General features: G+C 36.6%; 1 protein-coding gene across 2 annotated transcripts in view; it reads left to right on the forward strand.

Moving 5' to 3' along the window:
• LOC122800916 (dual oxidase 1-like) overlaps positions 1-24505 on the forward strand; it is a 250375-nt gene that overhangs the window by 154087 nt on the left and 71783 nt on the right. For both annotated transcript variants that reach the window (XM_044070274.1, XM_044070275.1), the window contains exons 23-25: positions 13455-13633; positions 17000-17230; positions 23457-23556. In XM_044070274.1, coding sequence (XP_043926209.1) covers positions 13455-13633; positions 17000-17230; positions 23457-23556 — 510 coding nt within the window. The remainder of the gene's footprint in view (positions 1-13454; positions 13634-16999; positions 17231-23456; positions 23557-24505) is intronic.

Below are 24505 nucleotides of genomic sequence, written 5' to 3' on the forward strand. Positions count from 1 at the left end.
AACAGGTACACAGCCCAATATCTTGGGCGGCCAATATTAACCTTTCATCTATTGGTTTGAATTTGCCTCTACTTAACCAATTGCTACATTCATTCCTGATCAACATGAGGTTCTTCCAGAAGTTTTCTATACTCACAACTATATTTATGCATTTTCCACATTTCTTGCCTTGTCATCTGGTCCTTCACCTTATATTCTTTCTTTTGTGTTTTGGCACATTCAGTTGCTACCTGATGTTTATCTACGTCCGGTTTGATTTCCATTCCTGCTTGACTCTGATATGCTTCTGCTAGATTAAGCAGATAAGCCATCTTGGATTTAGTTTTCTCATGCTTCAAAACTTTCATACATTTGGGTCTTGTGAGGTCAGCAAATATGTGTGGAGTCCCATGATTGCAGATCTATACATGTAATCAATCTCAAGGAGGCCCATTCCTCCTTCGGAACGGGGAATATATAATCTTGGTATACACTGATTTTTATAAATCATTTGATGAGCATAAAGCATCCTTCTTGTTTTGCTATCTAATCTATCCAACACATTTTAGGGCCAATCAATTACTGCAAAACGGTATGTTAGGACAGAAAGAGCAAGTTAGTTTATAGCTTGTATTTTGTTCCTAGATGTGAACGCTGTTTTCAGGATTAATTTAAGTCTTTTAAAGCATTTTTTCATGTTTTATTGTTGATCCTTCATCAATTCCCAAATATTTATGGATTCACTATACAATCTCGAAGTACTGAAATGTTGAATTTCAGTATTTCGAGACTGAATAGTCAAAAACCCACAATCACGAATACCACAACTGCGACCATTCACACACACACACACACACACACACACACACACACACACGCACACACACACACACACACACACACACACATACACAAAAACCAAGACATAATCACACACACATACACCTACCTAATTAAATAAACATAACAACACACAGAAACACACCTAACCTACCTATAAGTAGGGGGGCAAGCCCCAGTGCATCCCCACCCCCCCTTCTTATATATTTTAACTTCGAGGTCACACTAAGCACACAAACACACAATAAACACCACCGCACACACTCACACTCACTAAAATCCCTACTCAGTATCCTCAAACAAACAACACTTACCTGAAACTCCAGATAAATCCACAAACCACACCACATGTAATGAACGCAACACCACAATAGCAGCAGATTCGACATTTCCGGATTCGACACTTCCGCATTCGGCATAGTGTAGTTTCGAGTAACTGCACTTTTCACTATTCAGTCTCGACATACTGAAATTCAAGATTTCAGTACATCAAGATTGTCTAGTGTATCCATATTTATACACACCCTCTTGCTCAAGTTCTTTTATATCACATTCTTGTCCCAAACTGATGTTTTCCTGGTGCTGCAGTTTTCCTGCTAAAAAGGCTGTTCTTGCACATTTATTAAGACCAAATGACATTCTTGTATCATCTGAAAAAAGTTTTGACAACCTGCAGTTGTGCTTTCAGTTCCTCATTTGATGAGCTATACAGTTTTAAATCATCAACAAAGAGAAGGTGAGAAGTCTTTACACTTTGTTGTTTTCTAGGAGCCAAATTATAGCCATGACCTAAGCTGTTGAGTAAACAGCTTAATGTGTTAAGGGCAAGGCAAAATAGCAACAGTATCAGAAATAGGATACACTACACTCCTTCGCTCTTTAGGAACTTAAACTGGAACTTAGTCAGCACTACGAGAAGCATACAAGGCCTTGTTCCCATTATATGATTGAAGTTGGTGAATTCCAAACTGACAAAAAGCTTGTGGGAAGCTTAAATTTTAGTAAAGAGTGTATTTTTCAACTCAAGTGTTCCAGACATTATTTCGGAAGTTCCTGAGGAGAGAAGGAGTGTAGTGTATCCTATTTCTGGTACAAAATAGCAACAGTGACAGAGGGCTTCCCTGGAGAATCCCCCTTTGAATTTTTATCCCTGGGATAATAATTTGTCCTTTATCATGGCTTAATTGCAAAGTGGTCTGCCACTCTTTCATGGTCACTGCAATGTAGTCGATCAATGTAGGGTGTTTCTTATACATTTTTAAGCACTCTTTTATTCATGAATGTGGGATATTATCAAATGCTTTTTTGTAGTCAATCCATGCCATACTTAGATTCTTCCCATTTTTACAGTTCTCCACTATGACTTTATTTAACAACAAATTATCCTTTTTTCTATATGACTTTCTTTTATTGCCCTTTTGTTCTACTGCCATAATTGAGTTTTTTCCTAAATGACTATAAACTCTGTCAGCATCAGTTCCCATATATAGTTTATATGTCGTCGGAAGGCAAATTATTAGTCTATAATTTTTAGGGTAGTTTGCAGGTTCACTCTTAAGTAGGAGCATTGTTTTTCCTGTTGTTAACCAAGTTGATATCTGTTCGGGGTGCACATATAAATAGTTTTTACTCATGGTTAAATCTTCTTGCAAAGATGTTAACCAAAAGTTACGTACTGCATCTGGGCCTGAGGTTTTCCAATTACAGGCTTTTCTTAACTTTGTTTTGATCTCTCTGGCTGTTACTTCATCCCATTTCATATCTTGCACCTTTAAACTTCTTATTCTTTCTTTTACTTCTTCTATCCATTTAGAATCTTTGCTATAGGATCTTCATAGATACTTCTCCAAAATGTATCTATTTCTTCCTTTTTTTTTAGTGGTCTTTCAATTCCTTTTGCCTTTTTCCCATTTCTCTATAAAACCTTTTTGGGTCATTAATAAATTGCTTATTTTGTACTTTTCCTTTATATTTATTGTCATATCTTGTAAGTTTTTCCACCTGTGCTGAAATTTTTAGTTTGTTACTAGCAATAGTACATGATAGATCCTGGTCTGTTCTAATACTTTGCATTGCTTTTATCACATCTATTCTTCTTAATATTTTTGTTGATCTAGTCCCTCTTCTATAGTCTTCTAACAGTAACACTTCTTGTCTTCACTGCTTTATAGTTTTCTTTAGTCGATAATTCCATGATGGTATTCGATTTCTCCCCTTCCTTTCCCTCACTACCTTGTGTTCTTGTGGTAGAACTTTATCAGATATTAATTTAGCTGCACAGTAATTTATCCTGTTTACTTCTGTTATATGACATGTATCTCTATGGTCAGTCCTAATTACTGTGTCCATTTGTTTTATCAGACTTCTGACTTTTTGGGTTTTATTGACCTTCAGTCTACTTCTTTCATTGATCTTAATATATCTGTCCATGTCTATTAAATCAAGCAACTCTTCTCGTAGCTCATTTTCTTCCAAACTGAGGGCACATCCCTTGTTTTCCATTTCCTGCGGGCATTCTATAGGAAGTTCTGTAGCATCTTCCTGTGGCACATTGTCTTCAATTTCATCCTGTGCCATCCATTGCTCTGTCATAATGGAACTCACTGGCCTGTCACTCCTCAACATTGACCGCATCAGAGTTGCCACAGTTTCCTGTTCCTTCCCTTGCTGTCCAACTTCAAGTGAATGTTTATAATGGTTTACTGTGGAAGGCTTCAAAATATCTTCATATGGCACCTGACCAATTACTTCCTGTTCCACTGGTTTCCCCTTAATTTGGATATCTGTTGCTCTATCCTGTTGTGGCACTTTCTGAATTAGATTTTCTACATTGAATTCTCTACTTCACATGTTCTCCATAACCTCAATTTCTATTTCTTTAACTCCTCTATTACTAATCTCCTTTTCTACTTTTCCTCTTTTTCTTCTTATTTTTTGTATTGTAAAGTTTTCCGTGTTCAGATTCCTTTGCCTATATTTCTCTTCAAATATCGTTGGTGTTGCTCATTTTGTATTGGTTAGTTTTGCTTTCTCCTTTGCATAGATATCACACCATATTAAAACTCTTTTTCTTTCCCATGTCCATATTTCTTCTTCAGATGTCCTGATCTTTTTTCTTCTCCTTACTTTGGTAACTTACTCTGTCATGTTGTGATGTAACCTGTGTTAGACCTTCTACACCAAATCCTTCACTTCTCAGGCTCTCCATAATTTAAACTTCTATTTTTTTAACTTCTATTTTACTAATCCCCTTTGCTATGTTCCATCTTTGTGATATTATTTTTTTATTGCGAAAATTTCCATTTCCAGATGCCTTTGACTGTATTTCTCTTCGAATATCTTTGGAGCTGCCTTCTTTATATTGATTAATTTGGCTTTTTCCTTTGCATAAATATTTCAGCATATCAAATCTCTCTTTCTTTCTTTCCCACATCCACATTTCTTTTTTATACTTTTCAAGTATCTCTAGGTTTTGTTGTTTATATTTTGTACTACATAGGTTGTCTGATGATTCTCTAGTTCTTTTTGATAACCCCAAACATTCCCAGAGGTAGTTGTCTCTAAATGCCCTAGATACCTGAATAAGATCTCCTCTTAGATATCTGTAAGAAACACTGTACAGGTTCAGATATTTTAGTCTTTCATAATAACTTAAATTTTCACATCCATGGATGCTCTTGGGATATTTTCAGTGTTCTCTTTCCAGTTTATTCATATTTGTTTTCTTATAGGGTTTCCATGTTGTTATTCCATGCTCATGTTTGGGTCTAATGTAACTAACACACAATGACATCATCATTTTTGATTTCCTAGACTTTATAAATCTTTTTATACAACCTATAGTTCCATAACTATTGTTAACCATTTGCTTGATATGATTAGGAAAAACTCATAGCTGAATCTACCCATATAACCAGGTCCTTAAATGAATCTACAGTTTTGATCACTGTGTGCTGTACTAAATACTCACCTTTCAATTTATGTCTTCCAAATCTCTTTTGCAGACATGCCTTATCTGTAACACATGTAATCAGTTTACCCAATCTCAGGTCGTCTTCATATGGACTGTAGAATACCTCAGATTAAAAAGTTAGGTCTGAAAGATACAATCTAAACAAGGAAGGGCCTAGGACAGAGCCCTGTGGGACACCTTGACTGTAACTGTATTGTTGACAACTTCTAAAATGTTGACCCCACACTAAACAGAAAAGACATCCTTCTTTATTTAGTCATTACAATATTCTAAGATTTTTTCAACTATTTTTTCACATTTTACATGCCAGCTTTAATTATTTATCAAGTCTGAAAAGAGTTTACATTCTCTGTGAATTGTCAGTTCCCCACAGCACTTAACCAGTTTTGCAACTTCATTATAGGGTCCTTAGTTTTAACATGTTGACATTTATTTCCACAAAGTACAAAAATATCACAAGACAGCAATGAATGCTGTAGTTTTGAACATACTTTGTCACCGAACTTAGGATAAGTCATATTTCTGAATGACCTTTTTTGCAATCCTATAGTCACAATGGCAATCAAAGGTTTTGCCTGCTGCTTTGTGCCACTGTCTTCATTTGGTACTGTAAATAGACCCATGTAGCCTTATAAGTAAACTAGTTTCTGTTTTTCTCCATTCTGAACTGCTTCCATTCATTCTGCCAGTAATGGTCCTGCCTTCGTACTATTTTTGCTGTTGAATAACACCACCATCTTTCTTTAGACCAGTTCACCCCATCTCCTATAATTCACAAATACACATTTTCACTGACTCTGTTGTAAACTGATAATTCAGCGATATCATCCTCTTCATCTTCATCATTGTCCAGCTGTGGATTCCTTCTCCTTCTGTTTTTAAAGGATGGATTCCAACCTGATTGTGAGATCCTATTAGGAATTATCAAAAAACACAAGGAAAGTACAGCCATTCCCCTCATCCCAGCTGGGGTCCACACCTCATTCTGTGCACCCAAAGATCCTGTTGTCACATGTTGAGCTTTATTATATGCATCCTGGGTATGATTGTTAGATCAGCTATGTCCTTCTTCCCTTCTTGACCAGCAGGCCTAGAGCCACTCCTTCCCCAGAGCTGTGATTACTACCTTAGCATATAGACAAGCTTTTTCTTCAGCTGTTGATATCTAATGTCCAAAGCACCAGGGATGAATCTCTAAGCCACTCTGATTGCAGGTAGAACTGTCAGCAACAAACCTCTCCCTCATCATTCCACCTACAAACCCTGCCTGTGAGCCAGTTGCTATACTGCATTACCAGTTTTCCCAAATACTAGTTCCACTAGATTTCTCAGCAATCCCCTGGGTGGCATTGATTCAGAAGCCTAACTGAGGTTCTTGCACACAGTATCCAACACATTTTGCTCCTTTCCCTCATCACTCACATGTAGATTTCCACCACGTTGGGCCTGCAAGGCCTTTCCTAATGGAAGCCTTGCCATTTATCCTTCATCAAGAAAATTACTTTTAAGAATCTTTTTCCTAAAATGAACCTCAGGTTCATAGGTTTGCAATTATTTTCTTGGCTATATCTTTGCATAAAAAGGGGGCAGCATCACCTGCTTTTGGTTCTCATTCCTATATCAAATTAATGCAATAGGCCAATAGGGTGAACCTAGCTAGGCAATAACCAGCACCTCAGACAGCTCCCTGAGTGTCAAGTGCATAGAGCTTCAGGCTGCTTACTATGGTACTACATACTGACTTTGTTCCTTCCTGAGCTTTTCCAATAAGATCACCACATTCATTTACATTTTGCTCCTTAGCCCACCCCCTTCCCTTCTTGCACACGAATATAACTCTTTCAGCTTTTTCTTATGGATGCCTGATATGCTGTTTCCATTGATTATTACATCTTGTTCGTGGATATATTTATGATATCTTCATCACTTTACCTCTCAACAAGATGATGTCAGGCTAGCAGTCCAGTTGCTGACACTGATAGTGTACCTACAAAAGTTCTTGCCCTTGCGCATATTTCCTTTCATTATTTTCCATTCTGCATTTGTCTTCATTTTTTTTACTACATTAGCTTTCCTCATCTTTCCTTTGTTGTTAATTTCATGCAGCCTCACATCCAGATGTCATTAAAATGTTCCTAAATAGCATTCTGTGACTCTGTGCTGACATGGTCATTTCTCATGTGAAACAGCATGGATTCACCATTGTCAGCATACTCCTTTTCTTTGTTTCATTTCCCCTGTAATGCATTTCTTTCAGTTCAGCCACACCACTGCTTTCTATATCCCTTTTATATATGTTTTCTGAGAGTTGTTTGTTTTTTCAACCCTTTAGACCCCCTACAACATTTTACCATAATGAGGTAGCCTATTTACACACAACCCCTAATCATTTCCTCGTTTTCCTTCTTTACTGAAGCATCTGCATGTTTCTCTGAAACAGGGGCTGGTACTATGACATGCTCCCTGTCTTCCAACAGGTCCTACACAGGGGTCTACTTCACAAACCCGAAATCTCACTTACCTGACATTCATAATGCCGAGATGAAAAAGTCGATACACCCTCCTAACTAAATATACCCACTCCAAGATTTCACTACTGCAGAGGTAAGGAGCAAAGTTCAACATGGTGGCCAAGTGGTTGCTTACCTAGAGTTGAAAGTTGGTGGTCTGTCTTGTGAGGTTGTCAGCTTTTTCATCTCGGTATTATGAAAGTTGGGTAAGTGGGATTTCAGATTTGTGAAGTAGGCCCCCCTACACACATACGCACACACACACACACACACACACACACACACACACACACACACACTCCAGTCCTCCCCTCTGATTCCCCTCTTCTTGGGCTCCCCATACCACATACATTACTTTTTTCTTCCTTTTCTCACATTTTGCCTTACTCTTCAGCTTTTTCAAGAGGCCATAACTTTCTATATTTTCTGAAATGCATTTTAAAGCTTTTTGTTTTTTTTACACAACCTTTTTCATCCAATTATGGCTTGAACAGAAATGATTAAGGAAAGAAATTTATTTTTGCTGTTCAGCTTTTGTTTTCCTTGCATCCTTTCAACACACCTTTTCTAACCAAAACCGCACGATAATAATCACTTAGGAAATAACTCAAATAAGCCAAGGCCCAAGAAGCCATAGGTTTACAAATAGTCTGGGATGCATTTTAATGCATTTTCTCAGCCTTTTAATCCAATAGTAGCCTAAACAAAAATCATGAGAAAAAAAATAATTTCAGTCTTATTTTTTTTTCAAGAAAGACGTACCCAAGGCTTAATGTTCAGAGCTGACAAAAACTAACAAGTCAGTTGCTGTGGGAAGACATAGGTCTTATCTGGGAATACGATGGGCAACACTGGTACTGCCATACTAGATCAGTGACTGCTGTTTAGCAGTCGTCAAACAGCAAAAGGGGTAAGTCACTTTTATTTACCCCACTGAGGGGTAATTCATACCTGTCACTGTCCCTGATTTTGCTCATGCTTTTGCTTTTCATAAAAAGTTTGATTTACTGGTAAATCATTCAGGATTACAATTGGTCAATAAATCCAGAAATTAGAGTGTTATACTTGTTGTCCAAAAATACATGCTGATGTAAAAGGTGTTATTCTATTAACTTTTTTAGGTGAATTACAGGAATATTTAAAATGTGTGCCTAATTCTGAGCCTTTATTCTGCTATTGGCATTGCACTGAATTCTTAAGCAAAGAAGCTGAGACTTATATTATTTGTTGCACTGCTAGTATTTATAAAACTCCCTGGAAGAAAAAAATCATCCCTGATGCCTGGAAGCATCAGCTCTTCTTAAAATCCAAAGTTTGCACTGAGATCCGTCACTCTGGGCTGCTGATCTCTAGTGCTTACCTTACTCCTGTTCATTATCAGCTTTATCCTAACAGGGTCATATCACAGCCCTGTTCAGGTTAAGGAGCATAATCAGAAAACTAATGCATTTTTCTTATTCATTTTTCCCCAGCCAGCAGCAGCTTTTGTGTGGCCCCCACACAGTCAAGGATGATTAAGGGGGCACCTGCAGTCGCAGGTATTGTAAGGACCTACAGCTGGCTAACTAGTTAGTTTTAGTGGAGAAACTGTCCAGCAGCAGGGTTTATCTAAGCCAGGGGCACTGTGTCAGTGGTAAAATATTTAATGGAATTCTGATGTCTGTTGCTTGATAAAAAACTGTTACTATAACCAGAAATATCTTTGAATTTTAAAGGAAATATAAATAGAAGGTATTACCCACCTGTTTTTTCAAGTATACAAGATTGCTGTACTAGTTTATGTTGGTTTGACAAACATGTTACAAAATATCAGAATAAGATAACTTGCTGTGATTGGGGGCCCCCAGCGACAGCAGGGTTCGCTGGTGCCTAAAGCTGGCTATGTTAATAAACCTACATTTCAAGAAGTTTATATTATTTTTATCCAAATATTATTGCTAGAGATCTCTTACATCCTAACAGCCAATAATGCCATCCACCAACTTCAGGTGTTCTCTCATCAGGCACTTTCCCACAAAAAAATTAAGCCATCCATCCATTTTCCCAGCCTGTTTAATTATAAAAACTTGAAAGGGGTCCATGAATCACTTCACTTACCAGGTTATCAACAAATAAGAGCTCTATTAATCACACATCTGTTCTCTCTGCTCATTTGCTCATGTGACCATAATATTTCTCTACAGTAATTTATCCTGAAGTTGATTCATGTTGCTTCATTGAGTTGTAGCATTTACTAGACTGACATCTACCCACCCTCTCTCTCCCTACTTCTGTCTTTATCCTTATCCCAGTTCCATGCTTCACTACACTTCTGCTCCTATAGATGTAGTCAAGAGGTAGGGGTTACTTTTGAGAAATCCTGTCACCTTGCTGTTTCATTCTTCAGGTGACTGGTCCTTTGACAAGATGTACTTGTGTAGTGTAGCTGTGAGAATTGACCTACTAATTTTCCATAGATGTACACGTCCTGTTAATACCTTTTAGGCAAAACATGATGTAGAATAATAAGTATTTTTAATAATTGCTCTTTTTACTAGTTTGCATAGCTGACAAGATTTTTATTTTTGCAAAAATATTTCTTTGTTTAAGAAGTAATACCAATAATGTTACTGTAAAACTCAAGCTCATTGTCAAATGTTGGATTTTTAAAAATAAATACATTATTAATGCATAGGTATCTTGTGTTTCCTCACAAAACTTCTCAATCTCCCATTTTACAGCAAAACAGTGATTGAGACAGCTGTGCTCTACTTTAATGAATCCCCCTTTTCCCCAGTGTGATGCAGCTGTGGAATCTGTCTATATAATCTTGGTGTGAGGGTGTAGGGGGCTTCCTGTGAGAAAATCTGGTATTGAGTTGTGCCATTTTAATGAGTGAACCTTAAGTCTTTCAACTAGTTGTGATCACCAAAGTAGCTTATGGGTGATCATGTTCTGATCTTAAATAGAGATAGCCTAAAATACTTTTTTATTATATTTGATTTTTTTGGTAATTGCTCTGACACAGTGAGAAAGGCCAGAATATTTAAATGTGTTGGTCAAAATAGTTTGTGTTCACAGTGAATAATAAGTAGAATGCCCTAAAATCAATATAAATGTTTCAACGTTTTTGCAGTTGGAGAAGTGCTGCACTTTTTGTATACAAGAGCAGTTAACCTAGTAGTAAACAGTAATTATACAACGACCCCCCCAAATTAATATTCCAAAACGTGCACGCTGATTGGTCAGCATGCACGTTGTAAATCAAAGACTTATACTAATGGAAAAAGGTCCAGTCACCTGGACTTTTTCCATTAATATAAGTCTTTCTTTTTTTGGACAGCAACGGAGAAGGGAAGAGCTTCGTTGCTGTTATCTCACTATGTTAAATGAGTTTAACATAGCGAGATATCTTAAAAAAAAGCAACGGAGATCTTCCTTTCTCTGTTGCTTTTTTTAAAGCTGTCTCGCTATGTTAAACTCATTTAACATAGTGAAACAGCTTTAAAAAAAGCAACGTAGAAAGGAAAACCTCTGTTTCTTTTTTTTAAAGCTATCTCGCTATGTTAAACTCTTTCAACATAGCGAGACAAGTTTTTAAAAGCAACAGAGATCTTCCTTTCTCCATTGCTTCCGCACACAGTTCTGATGTACTGCGTAACCATATGCATGCACAGTACATCAGAACTGCCACAGAATACTGGACAGCTGCTGAAGGGCAGCAAGAAGGCATTATACAATGCCATTATTTAAGAAAAGTAAGTATTTTTTTTCTTAAATAATGTCATTGCATAATAGCAATAACCCACTTCTGGGTGTGGGTAATGCTAGATTTACCCACAATTGTCTTTGTTTGGCCACTGGGGCTTCGCCCTCATGACCAAACCACACCAACCGTGGGTAAATCCAGCATTACCCACACCCAGGCATGGGCTATTGCTTAAAGAGACTACATAAAGCTAAGCTGCTCATATAATGTTCAGAGTTCCATATTTGATGGCTAGTGGCTACATAAAACATATAAAATGTCAGAAAGATGGTTCATCAAATTGAGGGCCACCTAGTCTGGCTTCAGTAAACCTGACTTAGGACAAATAGTCCGATTTTATTTTTTCCTTTCTTTCTTTTGTTCTGGTAGAGCACTGATCAGGCAGGACAAATTTTAGGCGCAGCCCATCCTGCAAAGCCCAAATGATTTACAGAGAAAGATAGAATAGAAGTAATACAATACACTGTTACATCAGAAAACCCATATGCCAGAATGTCTTAGTGTTGCTTGGGTTCTACAAGTATATATATATATATATATATATATATATATATATATATATATGTATACCTACAGCTATGTTCTTATCTATGTCTATAGATATATAATGTATACACACAGATACTCATATAGATATATATAAAGAAAAATGAATTGCTCAAAGCAGAAATAACAAAATGACAACAGCATGAGATCATAAGTAAAGTAAGGGAGGGAGGAAAAACATGAATCACGGCACTGAAGGGCAGTGTAACATCACACAATGCATTTAAATGCAATCTTAAACAACCATATACAGTGGAAAACTGTTTTTTTCTTTCTGCTAAAGATAATCTGCAATCTCTACTCCTAAAAACGTTGTTTTTAGTCTAGAGAAGAACTTTTGATAATTCTCCTTTTGTCAAAGCAAGACTTCATGAATGTCACGTTAGTGAAGTGTGTGATCCCATGCAAGATGACTAGCAAGTTTCTCCATACTTGCTTGGACCAGAGACCATTCATTACTCTGAACTGGGAAGTTCGAGGATTTGGGGTGGCAGCCATCTGGAGTAGCAAAGCATACAGGTAGACATAAGGGAGGTTTGTTCCCTTGCAAGTATCCTGTAAATGAATGAGAATGTACAATGTGTTCCTGTAAGGGTGGTTTGTACCTTTTCAGGCATCCTGGAAATGAGGATGTATGATGTAGATCCATAAGAGTGGATATGTGCCTTTGAAGACACCCTGAAAGTGGGATTGTAGGATATAGGCTCATAAGGGTGGTTTGTGCTCTTGCAGGCAGCAAGCATCTTGGAAATGAGGGTATATGATGTAGGCCTATAAGGGTGGTTGGTGCCCTCACAGACATCCTACAAATGAAAATGTAGGAAATAGTCCCATAAGGGTGGGTTTTACCCTCACAGACATCCAAGAAATCAAGGTGTATGATGCAGTCCCTATCCCCCTTTCCTGGGTATTGAAGAAGTAATATACTTCACCAGAGATCCCACTATGCCATGCTCTTATGAATATATATGCCTTTGTACCCTTGCTGAGGGCTACTGTTTATGTGACATCATGGCCAAATGCCCCTTTCTGGGTCATTCATTATGTCACTGCCCCTCCAAGGGTTATGGTTTTTGCTGGCCCAAGTCTACCCTCTCTAAACTAAGATGGAGCTTCCATCTTTCCCATGCCAACTCCAATAGACATCTGCATCAATAATCAACAAGTTGCTTGGGTTGTAGTCAGGGTTTTCTGTCTCCATGCCAACTGAGCTGGAGGAAAAGACAAACCCAGTTTTCCATGAAGCAATGTCAAGTGTAATAGTTAGAAAATTCTATGCATTCTTCTGTAACACCATAATGTCTGCCTGTTGTATGCTGTATGTACCATATAAGAACTTTTCCTGATATGACTCCCCATCACTTACAGTCTCCAGTGCATTCTATTTGCCTTAATTGTAGTACAAACAAGGGAGGGGGTTATATGTTTGAACCATGTATTAAAGGCTGCCTTATGATATTTTACTTGTTCACAGCATGAAATCTCTTGCAGTAGATGATATAACCCCAGACTGTAACTGAAAAAAAACTCTTGATTTTCACATGTGCAACCTCATGCCACTGTAATTAACATTTAACTACTTGCTTTTGAATATAAGGGCCTTTACTTATACCTACAACTTGTAATATTTAAGGCAATTCTCTTCCTGGAATAGGTTTGCTCATTCAGTGTACATGATGCATGTAATGGACAGGCATCTAGCACAGAAAAATTAAAAAAGGATTTCAGATGTACTTGGCTTATTGTCTAGTGCCTTTTAGAAACAGATATGTAGAGTTACTGCACATAAGGCCTTATTCATTTCTATAAGCAGAGCGACCTCTGCTAAACACAATTCTAACTTTCCATTTCCATTTAGAGCTCTGTATGCCACACCATCTGTGTATACTGAAGCTAGAAGACAGAAGTATGAAAGAAGCAAAGTAAAACAGAAGATTCAGCAGTTCAAACGCTTCATTGAGAATTACCGGAGGCACATTTTTTGTGCAGCAACTTTTTTTGCCATCACAGCTGCTGTGTGCGTGGAAAGAGCCTACTGTAAGTCATTAGATATTCATTACATATATATGCAATTAATCTATAAGCTAATGGTTTCACACCAGTAAACCATATGTTGATTTTTTTATTGTGTGTAATTTAAATCTCTGTATCAGTTGATATCCCTGTTGCTTCTTATTCAATATTTGGAGAATAACAGTTGTGCAAAATGCATTATATCACTTGGCAGTTTGTGCAGTTGAGTATAACAGAATGTCGAAGTTCACATTTGTCAGTGCAGAGTGTTTTTGTATTACATTACATTAACTCATTATAGCACAGTGAATGTAGAGCCCCTTGCTTTTCAGCAGCATCCGCTTTTTGTTTCTGTAGTCTGTTGCACTAGTTGAACTAGAAAGATATGAACTTTTGACAAGTACTGAATCTACATATTTTGCTTCATGTCCAAGTCAGCAATATAAACATTAAACAGCTTATATTATTAGATACAGCTAGTGACCAAAGCATTTATACAATTAAGTGCTTATCTGGCAAGTCTCAGAATGATAAAACACATGTATCTCAAGAAAACTAGATTTATAACTCACTTTTAGATTTGGTGAACCAAACCAGAAAGACTGCGCACAAACATATTGCAAACCTCCAGTGAATGTCTTCTGAAATAATATTGTTTCAAAGTTTTGGCTGATCAATGCACAATGACACAAAGGTCTTCAATAATGTACTCACATCGACAAATGACACTTCTCTGCCAAATAGATGTGTTTCAGCCTTATTAATTCTCATTGTTGCAGTACATGTGTTAAATCTAGTTATGTTACCAAATATTCTGGTTAAAAATACGACTGATATGTTTGCTAAGAGTTAGCAGTGCATACGTTGTAGAAAAAGAAAGTAAAAGTCCGTGTAACGTATGCATACTAAGACCCAACCAGAAATAACCTTGCAAAACACTGCAATATGTATACAAAAGCTTCCTCAAACCTATCTTTATCAAGGGATTATAGAAGATTTGTAGATTTCCCCTGAATAAAAAAAAAAAAAAAAAGCTGTGTCTATGGGCTTTTATGAGCCAGTGTGCTAAAAACTTATATTGTCAGGGGAACATTTATAAACTTTCTATGGTGCAAGAAGATTTGTAGATGTGTTTATACATATTTTTCTATTACTCATGTTTTAGACCGTATTTCATTAATCAGATAAAAACAAACATACACTTGAGTACTTACGCAATACTTTCACGCAATACTCTATTGTATCTGTAAATGAGATTTTTTTTTTTTAAGAAATGTAGTACCAGGGAAAGCCATATGCTGTCAACCACTGAGAACAATCATTTTAAGAACATTAAGACAGGAAGGCTGCAATTTTCCTGTTGCCAGTGTTTTACTAGACTGAGGTTGCCTAGGTCACACATTAACTAGAAAAAGAGGGAGAAGGTGAGTTTTACTTGTATTTTCCACCCTCCCCTGTTCACCAAGATTGCATAATCTTGGAGAAGGTCTGTTTAGAGATGAAAAGTGTGAGGGCTTGCTCCAACTTTGGGAGGTGAAGGAAGGCCTGTTCCGTCACCTCAAGAGTGTTTCTATTTTGAGACTGTAACATTTCAATGCTTTAAACCTTTTAGTTTAACTTAATCCTGTAATGCTAACCAGCCCACAATCATAGTAAATCTGCAGCATAATATCATTCTAGCAGAAAATGATTTTGTATCAAAATCTTGTACAGCAAAAGACTGAATTATGGAAAACAAAATCTAGAAAACATAAATGACTGAAACACAAAAGCACAAAACTCAGAATGATGTAAAAATCAAATCTCTTTTAAATTACTCTGTAGTAAAATTAGTAGAGGGGGCATGCTACAGCGTACATCTCAGAAGAGGGAAATTTCCTTTCATATCCCATGCCTTAGCTATTCTTATTCCAAGGTTGCATTACCTTTCATTAATGCTCAGCTCAACACTTTTTGTGTCTTTGTTTTTTTTCTCAAACCTTATGCAACTACAGTGTACTAATAATTCTTAGGGGTGTTTGGAGGCAAGTCCACATATTAGAGGGTGTGGAGGTTTGTCTCATTACACTTTGTTTTATTATAGTGATACTTGTCAGTCATTTGTGTTTTGAGCTTTTGTGCTTTAGTCTGCTGTCTGTGTTTCATTTCTTCGCTGTCTAGGATTTTGCCACAGAATTGGTAAAAACAAATTGTGTTAGCTGAGATAATAATATAGACAATACATCAACAAATGACACAACATACTTCATATTTTTTTTCTTTTTTTTAAACACCATTATTGAATTATCACTTATGACATAGGCAAATTTACATTTATACAAAAGTAATCAAACTGTATTAAATTAACATTAATAAACATTAACTTCACATATATTGCTATATATCATATAACCTAAGCAGCATTACATAAATTATTCATTTCCTGCCCCTTTTTTGTTTTGAACAAGAAACATCTTTATTAAACCATCATTTACAACATACGCAATCATACATTTAAATAAATGAACGTGAACCACACCAATGCAATCCTAGTTGCAAGCATTTTACATCACAATCCATACTGACACACTCCCAGTTGCAAACATTATGGATCATTTGAAGGTTCTGAGGTTTCAGTCTATTGCCTATAAAGAAAACAATCTTACAATCATTGTAGAATAAAAAAATGTAGCCTTAGAATCTGTTATAATTTGCAAACATGATAGCTAATATCAGATAAGAAAAATGAAGTGAGGGATTCAGGTAACCTAAAGAGAGTAGAAAAATTCAGGTCTGAATTGCTCACTCCTTCAAGTGGCATGCATTTATTATGTTTTTTTACTGTGATACACATGGTATGTTTCTAGTTGGCATACTTATAAATTGCATAGTATAAATTAAACTTTTATGTAAATACTGTAAATTTAATTACTTATCTATTTTCTTCCCTATACCACATCAATCTCTTTTTTACTACACACTCCACTTTCCTCTCCTTGTAAAACAATGCTTACTTTTCTCTCTAAAACTTATCTATCCATCTCCAAAACTTTCCCATACACCAGTAATTCTTTATTTTACATCTTTTTATTTTAAGCCATTGCTTAAATAGAGTACTGTATGGAAAATGTATTGTAAATACAACCTTGGGTCTCCCCCGAAAAGAGGCCACTAGCCTAGTGAGCCTAACCTGGTTAACAATGTGAAAATAAATAAATAAATTAATAAATTAAATAAAATTGTTGTATGGGCTGATACAAGAAGCTAGGGTGTTTGTTGTCTTATGCACACTCTAATTAGAGGATAAAACTAAATATGAAAGTGTCCACAGTTGACTGAACATGAAATATATATTGCTACCATTTTATATTGCTGAGTAACAAAAACTTGCTTTATCTTACTTCTCATTAGATTATGGGTTCGATGCAGAGGCTAGTGGGATTCCTGAGACAACCAGAGTTGGGATTATTGTATCGCGAAGTACAGCAGCTGGAGTTTCATTCATGTACTCCTACATTTTGCTCACTATGTGTCGAAACCTCATCACTTTCCTGCGAGAAACATTCTTGAATCAGTATATTCCATTCGATGCTGCTGTTGACTTCCATCGCTTAATTGCAATGGTGGCCGTCATCTTGTCAGGTATAGTAATTACAAACTACCACTGAAACTATCATAAATCATTTGGAACCATGGCACCCTTCTTCTATTGCTTAATCTTTTTATTTTACATGGTATTTGTTTTTCTTTCTGGATAATGTTTTGGCCTTGTAGCTTAGGATCACCATGCCTCTCCTCCTTAGATTAACTGTCACCCTGCTTTGAGTTACATCTGCATAGGTTCTAGCCTGAGCAGAGACAGATATAAGATGTACATCACACTTAAGTTTTTGACAAACACAATCAAAATATAGAAACACCTGAGTAATACTGTAGGCAAGTGGAATATGCAAGTTATGTGTTAACCAGCATATATTTTATTGCTATGTCTACCAAAGCAAGATGTCCTTATACTTGCAGAGATGTATATGCTGCCTTGAAAGAGAGTCTGTTTCCAGATTTTTTCTACAGGTATATAATATAGGTAATGTTGACCTTGGTAGTGGTGTAAACGCGATAATTAACATCAGTTAGTAACCATATCATCTATTCTTTATCTGACAAGATCTACCTTGTTGCTGCTACATAAGTTTCTTGTATTAGGTAATCAGTCTGCAGACCATTACAAGCCTAGCCAAAAATCCCTGTTCGAAGTTCATTCCAGCTGCAGGGAGGACAAGACAAGCTAGATAAGGGGATAAGCCAAACCAGGGAAAATTTTGAGGCTGCCCATTCAGTTTTCTAGATTAACCTTGAAGCTGGTAAGGGTGCATCTTTGTTTGACATGTAGTGGAAGCTTGCTCCAGTGGTGAGAAATATATTGAGATATCAGTCTGTCACAATGACATATCTTTTTTATCTATTGATGAAGATTTACCTTCATCTGGGTATTTGAGGTACCACTTGTACTGTGAAGGAGTAGGAAGCCAAAGAGGGCCAAAGAGCACTAGATCTTTCATGGATTGAAAGGCTTAATACAGGTTTCCATGGTGGAGTTTATAAACTGCCAGTCTGTCCTGACAACTAAGATTTTCGAGGCCATGCATTTTTTATTTCCATTTACCCAAATAATCCCCGGCTTCTTATAATTTTAGCTTTTTTCTTTGCCATATTGTAAGTGTTATATGAAAAGGACTGGGGCTTTAGTGACATCCCTTATACACCACTAGTCCAGTTATGCAATTATGTAAATCAAGACCAAACATTACTGAGCATACATCTCAGTTAGCAGTATATTTGTGTGAAAACTTGGAGCAGGGTTCAGTAATCAGCTGATATTACATGGGTGTGACAATTATTTTTGATGGAGAATGAGCATATCCCAACCTCATCATTCAAAGTATTAATTCTCAATATTTTTTGAAAACCTTTCTTTCAAGGACAAATATCATATAACAATGCCTGTTCCCTAAGAGTAGATGTACAGACAATTTCTAAAGAAACAGGAAATACTACATACACTGTTGATTTTGACATGAATGACTTGTAAAGATAAAACGTGCAATGTCTACTTCGAAAAATATGTCTTGTCCAAAATATTGTGGTTAAATAATTATACACAGGGAATGGTCAAAAGTACTTGAATAGTTGCATTCATAATAAACAAGCATCTCCTAAATATAATTTTTCTGCCAGATTCACAGTGTACTTCAGGAAGTGTCTGAGAAGTACAGGTTATGTTTTAAAACAGATCTCACAAACATTAGTTAAAACCACAGAAGGAAATATTAGTGAACCACAAATGGGTTACAGCATATGAAAATGAACTCTGGGTGCTTCACAAACTATCCGTTCACTACACAAGCAGGCAAACAGTATATGCAGGTGTGAGTCAATGATATTAGCTGTAAGATATGGATGGGATTAATTCTGTCTAAATTGGACAATAAAGTACTGATCGATCACAACCTGATCTGATTATACTGCACAATAATAGATGGTCCCTTCAGAGAGGAATACGTGGTCCTCTACACTCTGGTCATATCCTTTCCCTTCTCTCTATGCTCCACTCTATTTGTTTTTCCTCTGGATCTCATCCAGTTATTTGATATCCATCTTGTAGTATGACAGAAATGCACTCAGCGCACAGGTGTTACCTGACCAGGACCCTGTAGACCATTAACTGCAGGCTTCTTTAGTGTAGTTCCATGAGCATACACCGCATATAATCTTTACTGCTGTCCTGTGCCCCCCAACCAACGAATTTGGTGCATGGCAGAAGTACACTACAGTGATTAGCTCTATAAATCAAACAAGCCTGCTGTGACTGGTACACAAAGATTGATCTTGTTGTTTCTTCATGGCAGTCATCTTATCCCCAATGTACAGAAAACCCCACTACATCATGTTTTACTCGTAGAACTCAAGTAATCAGCAGTCCCTGTCCTTGGTGTACCTTAACTACCCAGATTTTGACATTCCCTAGTCAGTCATGGGCTGGTGTTCTTCCATATCTAGGACCTCGCATTTGATGCTCTCTCCTTTACATACACAGCTAGCATGTCTTCATCAGAGGCTTTCTCTCATTCTGGACATCCTAAATTAGTCACAGCCATGTCCAATCCCCTCTTGTCATTGGCCCATCTTCCTTTTGTGTCAGCAATATTCACCCCTCCTTCTTACAGCACTGCTTGCACCTCATCCATCTTCCTGTCCAGACTCCTATTATTCAACTCTACCCAGAAACCCTTGTCTTTTTATCAAATGTTTTGTGTTAGTTGTTGTCGTCTGCCTCCACCCTATCTAGTCCCTGTCTTGCCTGTGTGACTCCCCTGCTTCTGTCTTAGTTTGAAAGTATGATTGTTTTAGCTGAATGTGATGGCAAGTGAAGCAGGTGCAGACAGGAGAGAGAGAGAGAGGGAGAGGGAGGAAGGATCCTCTATTGGAATACAAGTGTCATGTTGAGTGACATAATGTATTAGATGAGGTATCTAAGCTACTTTTCCTGTAATTCATCTAGTTCTTAATGAGTAAAAAAAGGATTTGCAAACCTTGTGTGATCTTTTTCCTAATAAAAGATGCCCAGCCACATAGTGCATTGTCATTGGTCACCAGACCCCTGCTCGATCTGCAACAACACTGCAGGTCCCCAGTCCCAAGGTTAAATAGCTCCAGTAAACATATGTGGAATGTTATTTCCATCTTTATCAAGTATTTTGCAAACTGCTAGCTTGGTTTTCTAAAATATAAAAAATCATTCCCTTCATGCTCCATTACCTGGTGTAGTTTTCAGTCCAAATCCATTACAATGTCTGTAATTAACCCTATTCCCCAGTGCCAAGTCTGCAAAGTAAAGAACAATACAATGTTCAGTTTTATTTGGTGACATGAAAGCCAGTACCTTGTCTTAAACCCTTCCTGAACTTCCTTCTTACCACCAATCACTTGTCCACCACTTCCTATTACAGGTACTATGACTTTTAATTCCAAATTGTCAGTACCATAAAGTAACTCAATTTATACCCCACATTTTTAATATAACAGAATACAATAGCATATTTCCACCTTATGCTTCACTTCCTTACCCAGCCTGCAGATCCACCACCCTCCCACTAGCATTCCTGCATTCCTGTGTTTGACCTGTAACTGCATGGTCTTGTCCTAGACTAGAGGCACAGCTTTCTTCCATAAAAGTTGGTCAGATACTGAGCCAAACTTGTTTTTCTTTTGTCACTGTTGCCCATGTACCTTATCAAATGTGACCATTATTTAAATAATGCCTCATATTTTAACATTTAGGCCTAGTTATTCATCTTACAATCCATGGGTTGCCACCACAGATAAGATACAGTGTTAATCTGCAGTTCAGTGCTGAAAAGTGAGCTGTGTAAAATGTTTTCAAAATTATGATCTGGTAAAGAGCTGTGGTACAATAACTGAGTTCATGAGATACAAGCCTATGATGAATTTTCTGCAAATGTATCCTAAATTATTTACATCTGCCATTGCTGTCCTTATCTTAATATGACAAATGCTCGCAGTCAGCTTTGACCTTTCTGTCTTTCAGATCCACTTTATCAGCAATTCCTCCCTTTTTGAAAATCTTACGTCATTAAGTAGTCATTATTGTAAAATAATTCTGTCCCTAATAGTGATTTTGCAGTGTCTGCAAAATGCACTTTACTACAAAAATATACAGGAAAGGTTCTGTAATTCATGAACTGGGTGGAGACATGAGAACTGTGAAAGTCTAGTGCAGTATAATTAGTAATCACCAAAGTTATGGGTTTTTCTTCCTTTTCCAGCAGATTTTCGTTTGTATCCCTTAGAAATTTCATTATTCTGAATCAAGATGTTTCTTCTTTTTAGCTCTGAGGCCCTTTCTCAAGAAGTTGACAATTCAAACCTAATAGATGATTCCCTAGGAACTCTGTAACATCACAGTTCCAAATAGATGCTTGTATTATTTTTCTAATACACTTCTGGAATCAATCATACAATTGCTATGTTGAAAGATTGAGGTAAAATATTTTAAATCACCACTTGTATAAGAAACTGTTTTATTTTTGTTAAACATCATCTCCTAACTTTAGTTTCATTTTTGTGTACTAATGTAACAATAATCCATGACTGGGAGTTGGTAATAATGAATTTATCCATGGTTGGCCCGGGTTGGTCATGGGGACAAAGCCCGAGTGACCAGACAAAGGCAACCATGAGTAAATCTAGCATTACTCACACCCAGCCATGGGTTATTGCAATTATACAATGACATTATTTAAGAAAAAAGTTACTTACTTTTCTTAAATAATGTCTTTGTATAATGGTACCATAGTGCTCTTCCGCCTTTTTTCCTGTATTATGGGGCTTTCTTGATGTACTGCTCATGCATGTGGGACATACGTTCCCACAATTACATAATACATCAGTGATTTGGAAAGGAAACAATGGAGAAAGGAAGATCTCTATTGCTTCTTTTTTTTTTTTTTTTTTTAATAATAAAAAAAAAAAAATTGAAATCCGGAACCGTTCAGAGACAGGGCAGAGAAAATAAAAGGATAATTGGGTATGTTTCTTAGTTTTGCATAACGTACCTGATTCAGCTTGTATTTTCTCTGTCCCATCTCTCTCATATCTGTTTGGATTTTAAAGTTTATTTCATTTTTTTTTTAATTAAGAAAACTGGAAATCTCCATATATCAATAGAAGAATGTCCAGGCAACCGGAATTTTTTCATTGGTATATGCTCAATTTTACAGTGGGCACACTGGTTGGGCTGACCTATCAGCATGTACATTTTAGAATGTTAAAGGCCAGTCATTGTATGATTTGAAGTATAGAACACAACCATTTATGTATACCATGTCATAAATGTTAATACCTTAATTTCAAAATAGCTTGAAACGTCACATTTTGTATACCAGCTCCTGTCAATTTCCCCACCCACCCATATTTTCTAATCAATTATTTGGAATTCAATGAATGTTTACAGTTTTTATTTCCAGTCATTCATTGTGTTTATCATACTCCAGAAAAATTACTACTACAGTACTTCTGCAGTGTAAGTGAATATTTAACATATCAAATGCATGTTTTGTTGTCCTGTACCACTTTGAAATATCTGAGTTAGCCACCTGCAGAGAATGGACAGAAAATGCAAACATAGTTTTGCATTAAAGACACTTATGGAAAATAATTATTAAAAATCAACTTCATACAGTCATTCCCTTGTTGGGATGTACATTTTTATCCCATTACATTTACATCGCAATAAATTATGCTGACAATAACATTCACAATGTTATTTTAGTATTTATCTGGTACGTAAGGAAAGCTATGAGGTTAAAGTTTGTCTCCCAGAGTATTTAAGGGATAACGCTACAGCATTTCTGATGAATACTGTGGCTGTACATGTAAATGGCTTACATAGGAAAGTGCAGCAACTATTAAATGTGCAGTATTAAATAAGTTGCCTTCACAACTGGGCAGTAGTGTGAAACAATGTTGCTAAAGCAGCAGATTTCATTGTCATATGCAATATATTAGTCCATGATGGAATAAATCCAGGGATAGATTGATGTTACTTAGAATAAAGTAAAACAAAATCCAAATTAAACTATGCGATTATGTGCCTTTGGAGTGTGTTGGGTAGTCTGCATGAGTAATTGCTTCATTGAAATATATACAATTTGGAATTAATTGTAATGTTATAATTTCTTTAAGTGTTCTCTGCTAAGGCATTATGGTGTAAGTAAAGGATTTTGTAGCTGCTTCTAACCATTTTTTTACTTTACGGTGTTATGCTAACAATAAACATGTTTTTTTTCAGTTATACATACCCTGGGCCATGTTATTAATGTCTACATCTTCTGCAACAGTCCAATAAGTATCCTTTCCTGTATGTTCCCCTATGTATTTATTAACAATGGGTAAGTAGAAAAAAGAAAATTGGTAATTTTGTTGTAGTGTTTAGCAATGCTTGCTAGAGCTATTGAGCTGCAAAAAAGTTCTAAACTAGACTATATGTAATAAACTGTCATGATATCAGATATATGCAACCACTGCACCAACAAACACTGACTTAAGAAAGGAAATGCCTAGTGTTACTAGAAGCTGGGAGGAATCTGGGCCTAAGGATTATTATTGTTACATAGGAGAGCAGAATGTACACACTTTAGTACTTCTGGACACTGGAAGAGGCCATAATCCTTTTTATTCGTGTGTTGACCATGACAGTGAACTGTTTGGTGACGACAGAAGCATTATTATAGGCACCAGCCCTCCACCTAAAGAGAAGAAGACATTGGGTAGTTGTGGTCCTGGGAATGAGGAATCAAGGAACAATGCTCAGCCAACCATCAGTTAAGTCACATGTATTGCTAAGGATGTGTAATTGGAGGATTAAGAGTGCCTAGTGCCCTCATATCGCAGATGGTAGGTATTTTGTGTGTTCTAGATAACAGTTACACTCTGTGGAAGACATTCATCACAGAAACCTACTAACTATTTACCAGCATCTATGAAAGAGTACAAATAATCCTAAATCCATATAATATCAGCAGATTTGTAAACACCATTTAATGTGCTGTAGATAACCAGTCTAACCTGCAGTAACTTTGATGGAGTTGTTACTGTTTGTCAGAAATGCATAAGATAAAATAACTTTATAATGTTGGTGAGTAGTTTTTAAATACCAGTGACTGCAAGGGAGTATGTGCTAAAATTTTTCTTATTAAACAGATGAAGGAAACAAGGCATGTATACATAGCTTTTGGAATTATCTGTGGGTACTGAAATGAATTCTTAGTCATACAATATGCAAATGAAGATATATTAAATGTGGGTCAGTGATTAACTCTTGGCAGATTTCTTATGATA

Source organism: Protopterus annectens, chromosome 4.part1 (genome assembly GCF_019279795.1).
Source record: "Protopterus annectens isolate FY-2018-M chromosome 4.part1, PAN1.0, whole genome shotgun sequence".
In the NCBI taxonomy this organism is placed as follows: Eukaryota; Metazoa; Chordata; order Ceratodontiformes; family Protopteridae; genus Protopterus; species Protopterus annectens.